Source organism: Sabethes cyaneus, chromosome 2, assembly GCF_943734655.1.
Source record: "Sabethes cyaneus chromosome 2, idSabCyanKW18_F2, whole genome shotgun sequence".
NCBI lineage: Eukaryota > Metazoa > Arthropoda > Insecta > Diptera > Culicidae > Sabethes > Sabethes cyaneus.
Window position 1 is genome coordinate 61757360 of NC_071354.1, and position 17555 is coordinate 61774914.

The following is a 17555-nucleotide window of genomic DNA, read 5'->3' on the forward strand; positions in this document are numbered from 1 at the left end:
ACGAAATGTCAATTAAATTAACAGATCATAAACCTTTCAATTTTTCTGCAAGAAGATATTCTTTTGCACAAAAGAAGGAAATAGAATCGACTATTGTTAAACTTTTAAAAGAAGGAGTAATTACTGAAAGTAATTCACCATACGCTAGTCGCATAGTATTGGTAAAGAAAAAAGATCAAACCTATAGAATGTGTGTTGACTACAGAGAACTGGTGATCTTGTGTTCATTCCTCATCATCCAGAAGTTGGATCGTCACGTAAGCTACAAAAACAATTCAAGGGCCCATTTGAAATAAAAAAAGTCCTTCCAAATAATCGATATGTTGTAACTGATATAGAAGGACAACAGAATAGTAGAGTGCCGTATAGTTCCATCTTCGATCCATCTAATTTGAAACATTGGAATCCAACAGATATTTAATGGTGCACTTCGGGTCGAAGCGTTTTCAGGATGGCCGAATATAGTATCCTATTGCATATATAGATTCATCAATATAAGTTTCGATTACCAAGTAGGCACAGGTTTGCAGGAGTTAGACAGGTGAATATTCAGTTGATGAAATATAATCATTCTTTGTTCGTCCACCGTTAAAGGTAGTTTGTTACTACAGTAATCACTTGATAAGCTATTGTGCAATAAATATGTTTGTTGGATACTGACTCTATCTAGCAGCACCGCCTAGCCGAGATTTGAACATACGACGACTGGCTTGTTAGACCAGCATCGTATCTTGAAACCAACTAAGCGGTTAGAGAGTTAATGTAACTTTAATTTTGTGACGATTTCATTTGTAAAAGTAACAAGAAGCTTATTAAAATTTTAATTTTGGGGTAAACTGTTTTGATTCGTGAATTACCAAAACGTACATAGATTCATCGTAGATTCAATCTGTCTCACTAGCTTCCCGGGGAAGCCGTTCTCGTCCGTGATTTTCCACAACTCTTTACGGTCGATGGTAGGTATCGTATGCAGCTTTGAAGTCAACGAACAAGTAGAGCGTAAGAACTCGGCACTCACGGCCTTTTTGGATATGTGCCAAATAGAGCTCACTGATAATTATCTTATGACCATTCCACCGTTTATACGTGATTTGTTTTAATCGAGATTTTTTTTGCAATGACGAAATCGAATCCTGGTGCAAACGAACCACCAATTCTGGTTGTGACAGAAGGTCACATAATGCATACAAAAGGCTGCAATTTGCGACCTTTTGAAAACTAGAGCGAGAATTATTGAATAAAAGTTTTAAAATAAGTCTTGTTCCGTGTCAAAAACTAAAAAAAACATTGCCGAATGATTCACAGCATAAAATATTACCAAAATTTGATGACTGCGTGTTCAACGTGTATAATAGACATCGCATATGACAGCACTCCGTGAACGCTGTCCGCTATTGAATCGATTTATTGGCCTTGCCAGCGTTGCTGATATTGTTCAGGGTTTTGCGTGAGAAAAAATGAAAGGGAAGTATTTTTGCTTTTGTCAACACTCACGCGTTGACAGTTCGGCACGAGATTTCCTGTAAGTGCGAGCAGCCTACGAAATCTCTTTCAACGCTGGCAAGGCCAATTTTTCTTCGCATTCGCAGTCGCACTGTTCTTCTGTTTGGCTGCTTGTCACCGACCAAAGAAAAGAAAAGACAAAAAGTTGTGAAGAATCTGGCCGAAGTCAAAAAAAATATGTTGTACTCTTGGCATCAAATCAACAAAATCATGGTCGGTAGTATATGAGTTAGTATTTTGGAATAGCTGTGTGGTAAGACAAAAATATATTTTCAGCCAGCCGAATTTTAACGCAGATCAGCGGAATTTATCCTCCGTTTTAGGAGGGTTCAGGGATACAAGTAACAGCATACGGAGCAATGCCCACCAAATAATAAAAGTTAAAATTTGCTACTACTTTGCCTTTCCATATACAACGTTTATTATAAACTGCAAAATACTTAGAAATTAACGAATACAATGGAGGATGTTCGGAGCCGCGTAGGAGAAGTCGTGAACGCAATGCAGGTATTTAGTGCTCTAGATTATTGCATGACTGTGTACATAAACTGTTAGTAACGTTTTGATGTTACGTAAGTATTGTGCATATAATTTGTATCCAATCTTTGTTGTCATCACTCTCGGTGATTATGCTCATTCTGTACCTATTTCTTTTCATTCGTGCCTTCATCACCACTGTTGAACCTTCAATGTTAGTGATAAGCGATGGTAAATGGATATAAAACAATCATAAGCTTATAAGAGATTATAATTACTAATACCGCTCAGTTTGACCGTTTATGTATTTTTGATAATATTGCATTAAACCGTCAACTTCGCAGTCCAGCATCAGCATGGCCACCGAAAGTGGACTGCGGGTCGTTAGGCAGTACTCCGACGAAGGTCGAAATATGGCAATGAGGGTATGCTTTCTACGTTAACCGTATTAATTAATGTAACGAACCACTCTAGCAGAGATGTACTACCATTGTAGGCAATAAACGATGCAAACGCCGAAGCTAGCAGCGCTGCCAGGAACGCATGGTCCCATGTGTTAGAGCTGGTCCAAAGACTGAAAGACACCGCCAGAGAGGTAGCTGACCCTACGATAATCTACGAACAGTTGCGGATATTATTTCGGGATGAAAGTAAGTCTTTGAATTGAAAGTTGGTCAAATGAAATTTTATATACTCTTTTTTTTTTGCAGTATCCCGCAACAATGCGTTTTTTATTTTGGTTGGACTTGGTTTCGGTACGACCGGCGGTGTACTGTTAGGTGTCTGGTTAGCTAGGCCACATTTAGCAGCACCAATAATGAAGTCGATCGCCTGCACTTCCTTTCGTGATCCGGATAATGTAGCGGTGTGCAATACGCCTGTTCCGCAGTTTGAGTCTTCCTCCGATATTCTGGTGCGCGTTCGAGCAGCGGCTCTAAACCGCATTGACCGTCGAATAGCGTTTGGCTATGGACGAACCCTACGACGGATGATTAAAAGCTACAGCGCCAGCTATAACCCGGAGCTTCCACTGGTACTGGGTCGCTCGTGTGCCGGGGTTGTAGAAGCCGTTGGCAAAGGATCGAAGAGCGGAATAGAAATAGGCGATGAAGTGTGGTTAGCTACTCCGTGGTATGAATCGGGAGCGGCGGCCGAATTTGTGGTTGTTCCAGAAACTCGAATATCTCGAAAACCATTCCTCATTGGATTTGAAGGTGCTGCGAGCTTACCATATAGCGGTTGTATTGCTTTAAGCCTGCTGGATGCCCACGGTTTAACTGAGCACAGTAGCAAGGAAAAGCGGATTTTGGTACAGGATGCTTGCTCACCGGTTGGCTGTGTTATAACGCAACTAGCGAATAAGTGGGGCGCTCACGTAGCCGTTACATGCCATACGCGGTCAGCTCCGGTGATCCATGAACTGGGTAAGTTGTCTTTTCGTTTCGTTGTTGTGTTTATATGTCCTGACACACATTTTATTGCTTTTCAAACACCTAATCATATCGCTCGCAGAAGAAAGAGGTATTAATGATGTAAGGTTTCAGGTGTTAACCAATAATCAATTCCTTTCCTCTACGCCCGCAGGTGCCGGAGATATTATTACCTTTGCCAATGAGCACTTCCGTTCCAATTTCATCGACATCAACGTGGAAAAGTCTAATCTAATCAACGAACTGACGGCTCGAGAAAAGTTCGACTACATCTTTCTGACCACTCGCCTAGCGTACGATCATAAATTTCTGACTAAATTCCTAGCCAAAGGTGGCACCATCGTAGATACGGTCGAACCGGAGCTCGCATCGGACGAATTTGGCCCGCTGTCTAGGATGCTGCTTAGTGTGCTAATCAAAGTTCGGAAGTTGGCTGCCGTTATCTTCCGAACGCATCCGGACTGGGGCGGACCGCACCTGTGTCACATGGTACTGGAACGATTAGCCGGATTCGTCAACGATGAAACGCTGAAAACGGTTGTTGACAGAGTAAGAACACTGACTCGTTCAATCTACCAACCCATAAACCCATCACGGTTAAATTTTAGGTCTACACTCCAAACGAAGTCGAACGGGCAATGGACCATATCTGCAGTGAGAAAAGTATTGGCAGCACTATCATCACCTTCCGATCGTAGAAGCAGCCGGGACAAGTATCAGATTTTGACGGAGTCCATGAAAAAAACCGGGCACTACACACTTAACACATGTTTCACGAAGAATTTGTCGTGTTTTCACTGCTACCTACTATCTGACTGTCTGTTATTTTATATGAGCAAGAAAAACCTGTATCATATTGTAACGATTTTATTATCAAAGATATGGTAAATTTTCGCGGTGATTTTTCCGCTCCGCTTCGATGCCTCGTGACTTCTCATATTCGTATAGGTGTTTGTTTTTTGTTGCACAGTTTAGGATACATGAAAAGTGAATTTACTGTTAGGTTAAATGGGTTCGGACTTACGCAAGGTAAACTGTAACCCGTTGTATGTTAAGTTTTTTTCGGAAAAAATATGACGAAAATTCATTAGAACAATTTTGAATTAACAATAAAGGAAAATCAATTTTAATTTCATTAGTCAAATAACTATTCGACTGTTTTATTTTAATACTATATTAAATCCGAAAAATAAATCATAAATTATCGAATGTTAAGAATTCTTACATTTGGTTCAAAAACTTAAATAAAGTGAGAATTAGTATGCGACTATACTATTAAGACGTGCTCACAGCGTTTTATAGTCTATAGTAGTGTTTTATATTTAACTAAAATTTCTTTTTACAAACAGTCAATACACTTCAGATAGTGTATATTTTTGCATTGAATCCAAAAAATGCATTGATAAAATGGAATTTTCACAAATACGTTCACTTAACCGCAGATTTCGAGTAGTATGTATTTACTACCGATTGATACTTTTGCATCACGTGTATAAAATAATTTGGGGTTGAACATATTTTCGTACTCCACGCCCGTTAGTTATCATATACTAAATAGTATAATGATGGAACGGAACAGACCTCTAGAATTCCTCCGAGGTTTTAAATATAAATAGCTCAAATAGTCAGACATACCTAAAACTCGTTCATTCAATTTGCGCTTCGATTCAAGTCCGTAATCAAGGCTGCTGCCTTAGCATCCAACCGCTTGGTGTCCGTGGCCAGATCGTAGAAATACTTTTGAATGAATTTCATCACAGTTTGACACATCTGTGAGTAATCCAATTCGAAAACAGCGTGCAATTTAAACATAAGATCCAGCGCTTCCACCACAGTTTTGCATTTGAAAACGATACTCTCCCAAATGACAAAATACTTGCTGATGTCGTAGGTTTTCGCATCACCAATGGCAATAATAAACGGCTGTGGAGTTGATGGCCCGTTGGGGTTACCTTCATGTTCCCAGTCGACCATTTGTTTACGTTGCGCGATTGCCTCAGGCAGATCCTGCTCCTTCTAAAAAAACAAAACCAAAAACGTTGATACGTGGCGTACGCATTTTTAGTACAAATTTATGATGAGAAAAAGTGTACAAAACCTACCTCTATCAAGACAATGAACGAAGTCCGGCACGATTTCAGCGAAGGCTTAATTCTTTTCCTGCCTTTTCCAATAAAGTTTTGGCGCAAAATCAACGGCAAGGAATAAAACGTGAGGAAGTTTGCTTTGTCTGCGTAAAACACAACTATGAGTGGGTAAGACTACCTTTTGGCTTCGAATCAAAATTACCAGAATCTTCGCTGCCTTCCTGGAAATTCAGCGATGTAAGCACATGATACAGCTGCCTGTCGTCCTCAATTTGCGCCTTATAACCTTGAGAAACATCCTTAAAAAGTGTAACAAATTGGGGCACCTTTTCCCGAAAAGTGTCGTGCTCGGCTGAATGTAACGTGCAGAAGTCGTAATTTATCTACAACCAACAAATCAAATGAATTTACTAAAATATTTGCCAAACTTTCTCGTCCTACCAATGCATTATTCTCTTCTAAGCTAGCCAGTACGCTCCATTCCTCGAGACGTAATTTCTTACTTACAACCTCGTATCGTCGCAGCGGGAACGAATCTCTCCACGCTGCATGCACTTCAATTTTATCGATATTAGAAACATTTTGCAGCTTCCGCTTGGCAGCTGTGAACGTAAAATGTGACGATTATTAAGAAAAATACCAAACTACACGTTCGCCTTACCGGAACACTTGAGTTGCTCATTTTCCGGTAGATCAAGCCAGGTCTGTTCCGCCGGCACTTCGGTAGCCGCAGGAGCAACTACCGTGTTTGAGTTTTTTTGTGAACGAGAATTATAGTCTTTCTGTAACAGATACTTGTAACGAGTGTAGAGTAAACCAGCTGCAGCATGATTGTTATCCTTAGGTATATACCAAATGCCAGGATCCTCATCCGGTAGCTCGTCCAGAATAATCTGAACCATTCTCGGAAACGTTTGAGACACAATATGTCCATTACCGCAGCGATAGAAGTAATCAACGACAGCATTTTTAATATACTTGCGAGATTCCGCAGGATAAATTCGCTTGCCATTTTCCTTCTTGTATTGTTCTAAAAACTTCCTACCCGTTTCGTGTACTTCACAAATCTCCAGTAAACTCTAAATCAGAAAGGCAAATTAGTTCTCTACATTAAGACTGTTTCAATTCTGTGATGACAAACCTCTCGTTTAGAGCCGTAGAAAAAACGCTAGAAGTAAAGAATAAAATCATAACATCCAGGAGACAAGTACAAAGCAAACCAAATTTACCGGTACTGGTAGTTTCACCGCACTATTATAGTTTACCATTGAATCGGTTGTATCTAAGCGAGAACGTGACGTTGTCGTTGTATCAATTAGATCTACATTTTCCCCGCCTTGAACATTACATGACGATCTCTTACCAGGCCGTGCCTTATTCACTGATTTACCGCTTCCATCGTCATTCTTATTTTTATGTTGCTGATTTTTGTAATACTAAAAACATTCATAGCGAATAAAGTGCTTGTAAAAAAACTAATTTCCTTACCTTATGCTCCAACTTGTGCCTTAAAATAAGCCGATAACGCATGGGAAGATCCTTACACAGCTCCATAATATCCACCTCTAGAATGTAATCTAGAAGACTGACATCTATCAAGTTTTTCGTAAATCTTTCCGAAAGGATCTCCAGCCCCCACTGTCGAAGAAGGATCAACATCTCATCGTTCTCGAAACTTTGTTGGCTATCTTTGGAAGAACATGCTTCATTGCTAAAACAAAATTCAACATTATATTTCAACTAGATTGTTTATTCATAGTTCATACCCAGCTGTTTGTGTGGTTTAAGTGCCTACCTGAGATTGTAGCTGTCTGCGGTATCTATCAGCTCGTAGCCTTCAATGATGACCGGTTCATCTTTTATTTCGATATCCATTGCATAAAGGTCAGCCCTACCTTATATTCTGTATTTGAAAAATATTTTCACACTGAACTGCGATAGTTTTTTAACAAATTAAAAATACCCAGCTAACTGGCACCTTTATCTCGTTTGCTTTGCGTTGACGAGAGCTAACATCAGGCGGGCTCAGGAGTCGTGGGCCCCACTGACAGCTGAAGAGCTAACTTGTGTGAAGAGTGGCGAATATATGATTTCTCGTTTACGCTAACGCTAACATGTTGACATCGAAAACATGGCTGCCTGCCAGCTACTTGAAAATACCGGACGAGCTGAAACGAGATGAAAACGACAGAACGACGAAAACACACTAACTTTCTGTTTAATAATAATACCAGTCGTGTTGCCAGATTTCTCAGTTTCCTCCTGTCACGCTTTTTTGGGATCTTTGGAATCTTTGGGCTTGTCTTTGGGATACAAGTTTTGAGTTTGACCGTTCTTTCAGATACAAAAGGATTTAATCTTCGCTCGGCCCTTATTCTGCATGGCGAGTGACGTATCACGGCCAAATTTTGATTTGCTGCCGTTCGCTTTTCGTTCGCCGCTAGTTGAGTCGAATCGAATGACATTGGAGATTTACGATGAACTAGACGATGAACCTTTCGCTGCATGTGAAAATAGATAAGATTCGCAGAACTTCGAAATATAAGTGCAAGTGGCTACGCAGCGAAATTTGGCTTCTTACGTCACTCGCCTTGCAAAATAGACCCGAATCTATAAATAATTTAAACGGTATCCACGTTTTCACGTTGAATATCCCTAGGAATATCCCTTTTTTATGTCGAATTTGTTTATTCAATCCGGATTGGAACTGGATGAACTTTTTATGTTCATTTGCTCCTATCTGACAGGTAAAATTCATCCAGTTTCAACCCGGATTGAATAAACAAATTCGACATTAGTAAAGTGGTTTTTCGGGTTTTTCTTAATAATCTTCGAGAAACTTTTTATAAGCGTGTACACGCTACTGACACTTGACATTTCAGTAACTCTGTTTACATAGCAAAATCGTAAAATTTGTTTACATTTACATTGCCTTTGCCTCTTCTCTTTACCAGTGCATGGATAAATCTCTCGCAGGATGTGTTGTGTGTAAAAGTAGTTTAAATTTAAATACGCTAAAATGGAATCACAAACTCAGCCGCAATCTACAATAACTGAACACCCAGGCTGCTATTGTTTGCTGTGCCTATCCGAAGACCCAACTCTCATAAAAACATTAACAGCAGTTCGAGGGGAAGAAGGCATCCGACAGAACATCGAAGGCCTTATTCGAAAATATTTTCCGGAAGAGTTGCTTGAATTAAACGGACAGATTTGCTGCAGTTGTAACCAGCAGTTGAAAGACTTTCATCAGTTCTATTTAAGAATAAAAACAATCCAGTGGAACCGTAAAATGAAGACCGCCACCGGAAGTGAAAGTGCTAGTAATTTAGTTGCATTTCAAATGGATACAACCATCAAAGAGGAAAAGATCGACGACACATACCGTTTTGATCATTCTGCTGCGGATGTTGAAGGCTTGAATAATTTCCTTAACGAAGAGTTTGGATCACAGCCCGAACACAACGGAAACGGGATTACACAAAACCGAATTTTAGATTCGATTGTAAATGAATTTCAGTAAGTTTTATCTACCTTATTGTTAACTTTTAAGCAAATTTCGTCATAATCCTTAATTCTTTAGATCCAGTTCACTTGAAAACAATAATTCAACCAGAGGCAACGAAAACCAACCCAGTCCTAAACGCATGAAAAAAACCTTTTTCGATTTGTGGCCGCCAATAAACAACCTCAATTCTCGCCTACCGAGCAACACTGAAAACGCTGAATTAGAGCTGTTGGAAGATGAATTCCATGAGTATGACAAGCCGCCAGACGAACAAATACATCAATCACATAATGTTGCTGCGATGGATGAACTGGAACGTCTTCGCAAAGAAAATGAGTGGCTCAAGCGTAGGAACCACCTATTGGTAACGCGTTTGCGTGATGTCCACGTCCGCAACAGCGATCTGCTCCAAATAAATCGAGAGCTCACTGCAAAACTTAGATCATATGATCCTAAGTTGCTAGGGAAGCCCATTCCCGTGAGTCAAGATAATACCAAAACTTCTGCAGAAGCTTTGGCACACATAAAACAGCAAAATTCTTCTATATTCACTACTCCAACTCTAACAGCTTCGCAGCAGTCGCGACAGGGACGGGACTCGGATGGAAGCAAATTCATATCACTAAGTGGAGCATATACCCTGGTGAGTAGGTTTCCAGTTTATCATTTTTGGCTTTAGAGGAATCGAGTAATGTTTGCTCAATATACTCCAGGATAATGGGGATACTGTAGTTCAAGACTCAGTAATTCCGTGTCGTACGATGCTAGACATTGACGCAGTTGAGCCTGGTGAAAAGTATGATCTCAAGTTTATTAGCAAGCTGGCGGTGGCGCTCTGGGGATACGAACGGCTGGCAGTAAGTAGTGTCACCGGACGGAAATCGAACAATGCAGGACAAAATACACCACCAAGTATACAACTTGAACCGGAAAAACTGAGTTTCATCAAAGGTACAGAACAATAATAACGGAAATCGGGCTTTATTGAACAATATTTCATTCCACAGAAAAAGTTTACAATAGGGCTATGCTGGAAACAAACGATCGACTACAGGCAATGGCACGTTTCGACGACTCACGCATTAATCGCTTGCTGAACATAAAAATTCAAAATGCGAAAAGGAAAAAGAACCTACACTACTCTGCCGTCTAACCGCATGACTTCAAACTATTTCTTTTTAAGGATCATGATTTTCGTTTATGATTACTGCGAATCGCACCAGATAACTTATTATATTTTTTAATAGTGTATGTACGTACTACAAGCGTTAATTTTTAAAGTATTCCTTGAAATACGAGTTTGGTTAAAATAAAGGATAACAATTTAGAAAAAGTCAATGCGTTTTATGCTAAAAAAATACAGGAATTTGAGAGAATCGTGTTCTAAGATATATACACATATGTTTCTCGACTTCATATCGCTGCTTATCCTGCTCCGCTTCAGCACCAACAATACCACGATTTCTATCTTTGCTAACAGAGCTGGTTATGATCCACACCCAAGCAGCTTCTCTCTTAGAAATCCTAAAAATATTTTCCCCACTGCTACAATCAATTCCGATGAAGGCGATAATGTTCGCAAAATCAAGCTAGATTCCGTTTAATGGTACCGTTTCTTGTTTTTTAGGTTTGAGCGCACCTCCCCTTGCTTCAGTCTGTCAAACAACGAAAATATCTGAACCCTAACTTCCTATCCGTCGACGTAATTTTGATCCCTCCAGCGTAACTAGCGTCAATTTCGTCGAAATACTATATTTAAGCATGATATGCAATAGCTCATTCAGCTTAACACGATCATACACCGCCTTGAAATCCACGAATCCACAAGTCTTTGATCCTTTGTTGTAAATAAGCAAATATGACCTCCCTACCAGCAATATAATATGCTTCCTAGCATAAACCAGTGCATCACGTACAACTACTTGTTTTCTGCTCTTCGGTATCTGCTTTGGAACACCAACCTTTCCAGCGATCGCAGTTTCGCAGCCGGCTTATCGACATATTGGCTTCCTCCTGTGTTGACTCCTCCACAGTTTGACCACAGACTAACAGACGTAACACCTCGAACAAATTTTTCAGAAAAACGTCGTACTAATGGTAATGCTACATTTTGCAAATAACACTAGCACCATCTGGTGCAGCTATCGCGCCGCGCAAAGCGATTGAGAAATTCATTGTCTATCTCATCTATCCCTTAAGTACGCATTAAAAGAAATTTCGAAACCTCCTTGCACTCACACGACATTCCATGCTAAACTGTAAAATTGTTTGTGAGAATAATAGCAAAAGTTATCCTTTCTCTTTTCTCCTCACACGAAAACCGCAATTCTCGACACGCTCGACCCTCACGTCGATTTCAGCAGGGATAGCAGAAGCTTGCATTTGTCAGCCAATTGAAGATTTTAGCAGTTCGTGACATCGTGCGCATAGATTCCAATGAAAAGCAATGGAAACTTTTGGGAAAATTCATTTTTATGGATTCGTGATAGCATTCTACAAAATATGTGGGTTTTTTCAGATCACGTCACGATAGAAGCAAAAATGTTTACGCTTGTCGCTTCAATTTTCAAAAAGCGCTTATTACTTCAAAATTTCTGGCAACACGAATTTTCAATTTGTAATGTATATAAACAAAAGTTTGACATGCTGGATGCTGGTGAATTTATTTCGATTTGCTTGCATTTTAGTTAAATTTATTAAAAGTGATAGTTGCTCGTAATACAAGTAATAGTACAGTCGAATAATCTTTTCTTGAAGTTTTCGCCAACTAAGTAAACCAAGGAATTGCCTTCCTTTAATCGCGAAAATATAAACAGCTTTTCGATCTGGAAAAAAACAGGTGCGATGGAACGAAAAGTAATTTTCGACTATTTATAGTCATTCAACTTTCCCACTCGTACGACAACCCTTACCTTTTGGTCCTGGAAAAACACGTTTTTTGCCGGCAGGTAAGGAGCGATACCGGCATTTGCGTGTTTTGCTAAATATTATGACCGATGAAACGCCGTGTTGGACCGCCGCTCGGCGTCTTGATGGCCTTGATAGCATCAGTGTATCCGGAATTGTCAAGGCGAGTAAGTTGTTGCAATACAAATTTCAAACCGTTCGCTGTATAAATTTGTGCTATATTTTTTCAGAAACTTCGTCAATTGGTTTCACTTGTTAAGTTGTTTAAAACGGCTTGGCTGCACGAGACTTCTATAAAACTGAACTGGAAGTTTTCAGCATTTTTTTTCGGTACCAATTCAATAGCTTTTTCACCCACGGCTGTGAAATACGACATCGGCCCATAATACATTATGGGTCTTCCAGTCATTCCAGGATGTATACAGCTACACTTGCGCTTTATCAAATCGAGATTGGAATACCTCGATTCCTAACATCCGTAACAGTGTCTTCAGCATGATGAAACATTAGACAGAAGTTTAAGCACCTCAACCGGACGTTAACGATAATGGTGCTAAAAATATAACAACAAGCTCAAGCGTAACGTTTACGAAATTACATTGAAAACAATCGAACTAAAATAAATCGTTCACCTACAAGTTTGAATGATTGTTAAAATAAAGTTTGAAAGAGATACGACTAATACTTTAATAGTTTTCTTACAGATGGCTAGTTTTTGTTCATTAGCAATATTGCATTTAGTTCTAACCAGTGTGTTTAGGAGTGAATTAGGGATGAATGACAAAGTTTTTTCACATTTGATTTATTAGGACTGCATAAACTTTACATCGGGAGATTCATCCGCAGTGCTTTTCGATTGCGTTTACCTTCATTAAATTTGCGCGTAGAAGCGATTTGCAGTTTTTGTTTGATTTTCACGTCGCGCAAAAAGCACTGTATCAATGTATTAAATATCTTGTCTATAAGTAATTCGAAACATTGGCGGCAAACAGACATTTCAAAGGAATCATATTTTATATATTCTTTTAAACGAGTTTTAACGTTTCTTCTATTTTGGTATAAGAATCGGGAAAATTTTTGCTTGAAAGCTGAAAAGGCTGTTAATCCAATTTCAAAAAGCGCATTACTTGGATATACGCTGACTTTTTTTAGTTTACAGAAGATGTAATTTCCATCGTCGATGTCTTCCACTTGGGCTTTAAGTTTTTTCAGGCATTTTCGGTGCTTCAATTTAGCAGCGGCTGCTCCAGTAATGTACACAAGGCCATTTAAATCCCGAGTTGTGTAAGACCCTGGACTAATACTTTTCAAATCAACAAACTTGTAAGTGAAATTAGTTGGAACGTCGGTGAACTGTGTGGGATCTTCAACGTGTAAGTCGTCATGATTTAGCAGTGGCATAGCATCATCTACTTCGCAGTTGGACCCGAGACACAACTTCTCGTTCGCAGATAATGCTGCCTGCCGGAAAGCTGATGCAAAATGATATGCGTTAGGCGCATCATTGCGACCACATCGACGTCGAATTTCAGAAAATAGGTTTTCGACGCAGTCCTGACATAAAAAATTCGTACATAAATGAGTGCAACCAAACTCAGTTTTTAACTTGTTGTATAACCAAGTTAAAGCAGAGATGTTGCCGATCAATCCATCTACGTAGTTTGGCCTTCTTTGCTTTGAAGTTAGCTTTTTTGAATCACCACGAGCCTAGATAAATGAAGTGTTTATAATATATTTAAATCTTTTATGTATGTTATGTTTAAATTATTTGCCTTTTTAATATTGAAGCAAGTGTTTTTTGTGAAGTACATGGATTCTAAGGTTTCTGTAGCCGCTGCTAAAAAATGCCAATGGCAGGAGTCTTCTACTAATGCTTCACGATATGGCTGGGAATCGCAAGATAATTCAAATTATTTTATTAAATACTAATTAATATACAAATACCTTAGCTTTACTGCCAAATGGCTTAGCATTAAAAATATCAAACAGCTGGTCATGAAATTCTGCATATTCTGCAGTATTTAGCGCAGATTTTGGCATATCGGATTCCTTTACGTAAAATTGTATGCCTTTCGCAACTGAGAGGCTTAGAGTACGAGTTGCTTGTGCCACGTTCATCGCTCTGAAGGGAGCATTGTAGATGCATTTATCAGACAGCTTCGGAACGAGCCGTGGCACTGCATCTCGATCTACGTTGAATAATTTCACAATATCATTAAATGAGCAAATTTTTTTTTTAAAAACCGCGTTGTGCTTCATTAGCATACTCTTTGCATTTTTTATTAAATGCGGTGTATCATACATTATCACGAGTTCAGCTCCATCGATGTTGACTACAGGGTTCGATCGTGTGGCGCCTGCTTCTTTAAACATTTTAACGTTTGTGGTACATTGGTCCATTGTCAGAACTAATGGATACATAGTACGAAGCCTAAGTTCATGGACAGTATCCTTTATCAATTGAAGCTGAATTTTACTTCCTAATGTATGATGAGCAAGAAAGTATCCTACAGCCTGAAATTTTTTATTTTGTTTGTTTATTAAATTAAATGTATTAATAAACAATATTTATTTTACCTGCTTGAATCGTTTACCATTTTTACCTAATGTTGTGGATGCTTCCCAGTGACTATCTGCCAACGTACTGATTCCAGCTATCATTATTACTACTGCCTCAGTCGCCAGTACCATAGGATCGTTTTTTTCAATTTTCTTCTTTTTGCCATGGCTTGGAAAACCAATGAACAAATCAGTCTTAGCGTTGTACATAAGCTCTGGTTTAATAGACATTCCATCAATTGAAATTGTAACAGCTTTTTCTTTTTTGGAAAACTTTTTTATCTTCATTGCCAATTGGTTTAGAATAGTTATATTAAGACCAGGTTCTAACGAAACATCTGAATTCCATCTTCCGATGCTCATCTTTGTGGGCAGACTCAATACATTTGATCGACGCAAATAACGGAAAGCAGATGGTCCATATAAATAGACTCTTCGTGCGAACTTTTTGGTTGCCTCGTTGTAACGACGTGCTTTGGGCTTTTTTGTGGAATTTAGTATACTGTTGAATAATACAGGATTTTTTTTCAGCGCTTGACCAAGTTGTACATCATGATTTTTTTCTTTCTTTAGTAGTTTGACCGTATGTTTCAAAGTAGCTATTTTAGTGTTCTTGTGCATTATAGATTTCATTCTCCAGTTATTTTTACGCACAGAATGTCGCAAAGAACGCTTTACGTTACATAGTTCATCCCGTAGCTCAAAATTACGTTGAAGTTGTGCATGGTACATAGCCTTGTAATCCACCATCGAATTGTTTTCATCTTCTAATCTATTAATATTGTTATTTTCATCGGCGCATTTTGTAATGTATTCGCTACTATTGTAGTTATTTGTATTATATGGAGGATCACTCTCGATTTGTGCTATTTCCTCTTTGATTTTCCGATTTGTATGCAACATGCAAACTGAGGTAGATTTTTTTTCAAGGTCGCAGTGAGGTGCAGTTCTTTCATCATAGTTAATCGAATATGAATTATCGTGCTCAAACTTTGGTATTTGGTCACCGACATTTACTACATCATTTAAGTCATCTCCTATATCAAGTACTTTCGGTTCCGGTAAATATGTTGCGTGTCCATTGAAGTCCCAAGTATTGTCTACTACTTCTAGCTTAAGCCAATTCGAATTAAATATCCTCGCCTGTGACTGCCCAATCGTTTCATCGAGCCTAAAATACAAAGGTATTGCTTAATGTGGTTTGTGAATTGATTGTCGATATTACCACTCTGTGTTATATTCAGAATCACTTTGGACGTGTTGGACCTCTAGGGCGATAGTTTGGTATTTATCCCAAATTTGTTCCTTAATGTTGTGGGGATCAGATTCTACATGGCCATCTGGCCTGAGCACTGATGCATCTTCTCCAGCTTCAGATACCTCCGAAAAATTCCCCTCGGTCGGCGTGTCCCACACATCGTCTATAGCTTCAAGTTTCAGCCAGTTGTTGTCATACTCTCCGGATCTTGATGGAACCGCTGTTTTTTTGAGTCTATAGAAGATAATAAAATGGTTAATTTTGTTTTCAAATTCGCTTTAATCAGTTCTTGTTACTGTTTTTTCAGGAGCGAAGGGTTTTCGTAGCACGTTGAAGCAAAGTGATCAGAGCAAACTTTTAATTTCCGAACAGATTCTATTCCTTCTTTTGCGAAAATTTCGGATAACTGTTCCGAATTGCAAAACTGTACCCAAATTGCACAACTATAAAATAATATTGTTTATTTTCCGTAGCTTATTTAGAAAGAGCATTTTACCTATTTTCATCGCGAGGGAAACCGTGAAAAACTTTATTTAGTTGTTTTGAATCGTTATTTTTACAGCAATAATATTCACATTTTCTTCCCATGATGAGCTTTCTATATACGATTTATAAACAAATTGAACAGGCGGAAAAAATCGTGATTCGCGTGTACGAAGCAAGAAGAAATTTTGCTGGCTGCTCGCACTTAGAAGAAAACTCGTTCAGAACTGTCAACGATGGCGTGATGGCAAAACCAAAAATATTTCCCTCTCTTTTTTTCACACATAAATCTATAAACAAATATCAGCAACTTCGTATTCGCGAATAAACGTCAAATATTTTATACTAGCAGCGCCACTAACGACGTTTTCGCGCGGCGATGGTTTTATGAATGCAGGTTTGAAATGAACGTTTTTCTTGGCGATGGAACGAACCTTCAGTGTTACGTCTGTTAGTCTGTGGCTACAGCTTATGTATTTGTTTACTATGTAATTCCCCCGAAGGGGTTTGGATATTAGGTCGACTGCTATAGGAATTTACATCAAAGTATATTTATGATTGGAAAGGTACATTACAATATCTTCCCTCTTAAGATACAACTTATTAACATTCATTAAACCGATCTAAATTCATTCTTATAAACTATACAAATTTGTAATTCTCAAAACTCAAGTATTGTACTTGAAATGCACAAAATTTCTATCGACCTTCTTCTTAAACTTTCAGTAGGATGCCTTCTAGAGACTCCTAAATCACTACAATCATTCGAAACGAAATACTTTAGGATGTACTTCATTTCTGACTGGCGGTGGTATCTCGAATACTGGTGGAAATCCACAGAACAGCTCCTCGTCCTCGGATTCCGCATATCGCTTTCTTGTACCTCGAATATGTTCAGCCGTCTGCTGGTCCAGCATCTGAAGCGCCCCATCACGCCCACGTTCAGAATTTAGCACGAGTCTGATCTGCCCCTATGGGCCGAGACCAAGACTGATTCTGTCGATATCTGAAAAGCATATCAAAAAGTTTCATTAAATTTGATGTCTAACCCTTTTTACGTATTATTGTTTTTAACGGATCTATTTTGCTTTACTTGGTATTTCGTATTTCTATTTTTTTAAATATGAGGGCAATTTCACGAAGTACTAACCCGATTCAGCCAATGATGGGAAAATAAATGTTTTCAATTTATAATCATAATTTGCTTTCATTTAAAAACATATTAGAGAAACAGAAACCTTGTCTCCATCCTTTACAAAACACATCAAGACTATCCCTTCCCATAAAAAATGAAACGATATTAAACTGTTTAGCACAATGAGCTCCACTTGAGCCTGCTTGTC

At 38.8% G+C, this 17555-nt stretch overlaps 3 protein-coding genes across 6 annotated transcripts; 2 read left to right on the top strand and 1 right to left on the bottom strand.

Moving 5' to 3' along the window:
* Window positions 1-1604: 1604 nt before the first annotated feature.
* On the top strand, window positions 1605-4540 carry LOC128734653 (reticulon-4-interacting protein 1 homolog, mitochondrial-like). Of its 3 annotated transcripts, none has more exons than XM_053828943.1 (7): window positions 1605-1716; window positions 1780-2010; window positions 2200-2405; window positions 2477-2630; window positions 2691-3404; window positions 3565-3959; window positions 4019-4540. In XM_053828943.1, exons 3-7 carry the CDS (start codon window positions 2337-2339, stop codon window positions 4106-4108), a joined length of 1422 nt encoding a protein of 473 aa, XP_053684918.1. In that variant the 5' UTR covers window positions 1605-1716; window positions 1780-2010; window positions 2200-2336; the 3' UTR covers window positions 4109-4540. The 3 variants fall into 3 exon arrangements, with proteins under 3 accessions (XP_053684918.1, XP_053684916.1, XP_053684917.1); XM_053828941.1 differs by having other exon boundaries at window positions 2325-2405; XM_053828942.1 differs by having other exon boundaries at window positions 1610-1756; window positions 1827-2010; window positions 2325-2405.
* A 150-nt stretch (window positions 4541-4690) lies between these two features.
* Window positions 4691-7446, bottom strand: LOC128737566 (uncharacterized). Of its 2 annotated transcripts, XM_053832237.1 has the most exons (10): window positions 7293-7446; window positions 6986-7208; window positions 6861-6933; window positions 6727-6779; window positions 6639-6665; window positions 6159-6576; window positions 5939-6099; window positions 5700-5880; window positions 5513-5640; window positions 4691-5426 (listed from the first exon to the last, which is right to left on the bottom strand). In XM_053832237.1, exons 1-10 carry the CDS (start codon window positions 7370-7372, stop codon window positions 5061-5063), a joined length of 1710 nt encoding a protein of 569 aa, XP_053688212.1. In that variant the 5' UTR covers window positions 7373-7446; the 3' UTR covers window positions 4691-5060. The 2 variants fall into 2 exon arrangements, with proteins under 2 accessions (XP_053688212.1, XP_053688211.1); XM_053832236.1 differs by having other exon boundaries at window positions 6727-6933.
* Window positions 7447-8473: 1027 nt separating this feature from the next.
* Window positions 8474-10314, top strand: LOC128737633 (uncharacterized). Its single transcript, XM_053832310.1, has 4 exons — window positions 8474-9016; window positions 9081-9648; window positions 9719-9956; window positions 10013-10314. The coding sequence occupies exons 1-4, from the start codon at window positions 8517-8519 to the stop codon at window positions 10156-10158; spliced, it is 1452 nt and encodes a 483-aa protein (XP_053688285.1). The 5' UTR covers window positions 8474-8516; the 3' UTR covers window positions 10159-10314.
* The last annotated feature ends 7241 nt before the right edge of the window (window positions 10315-17555 follow it).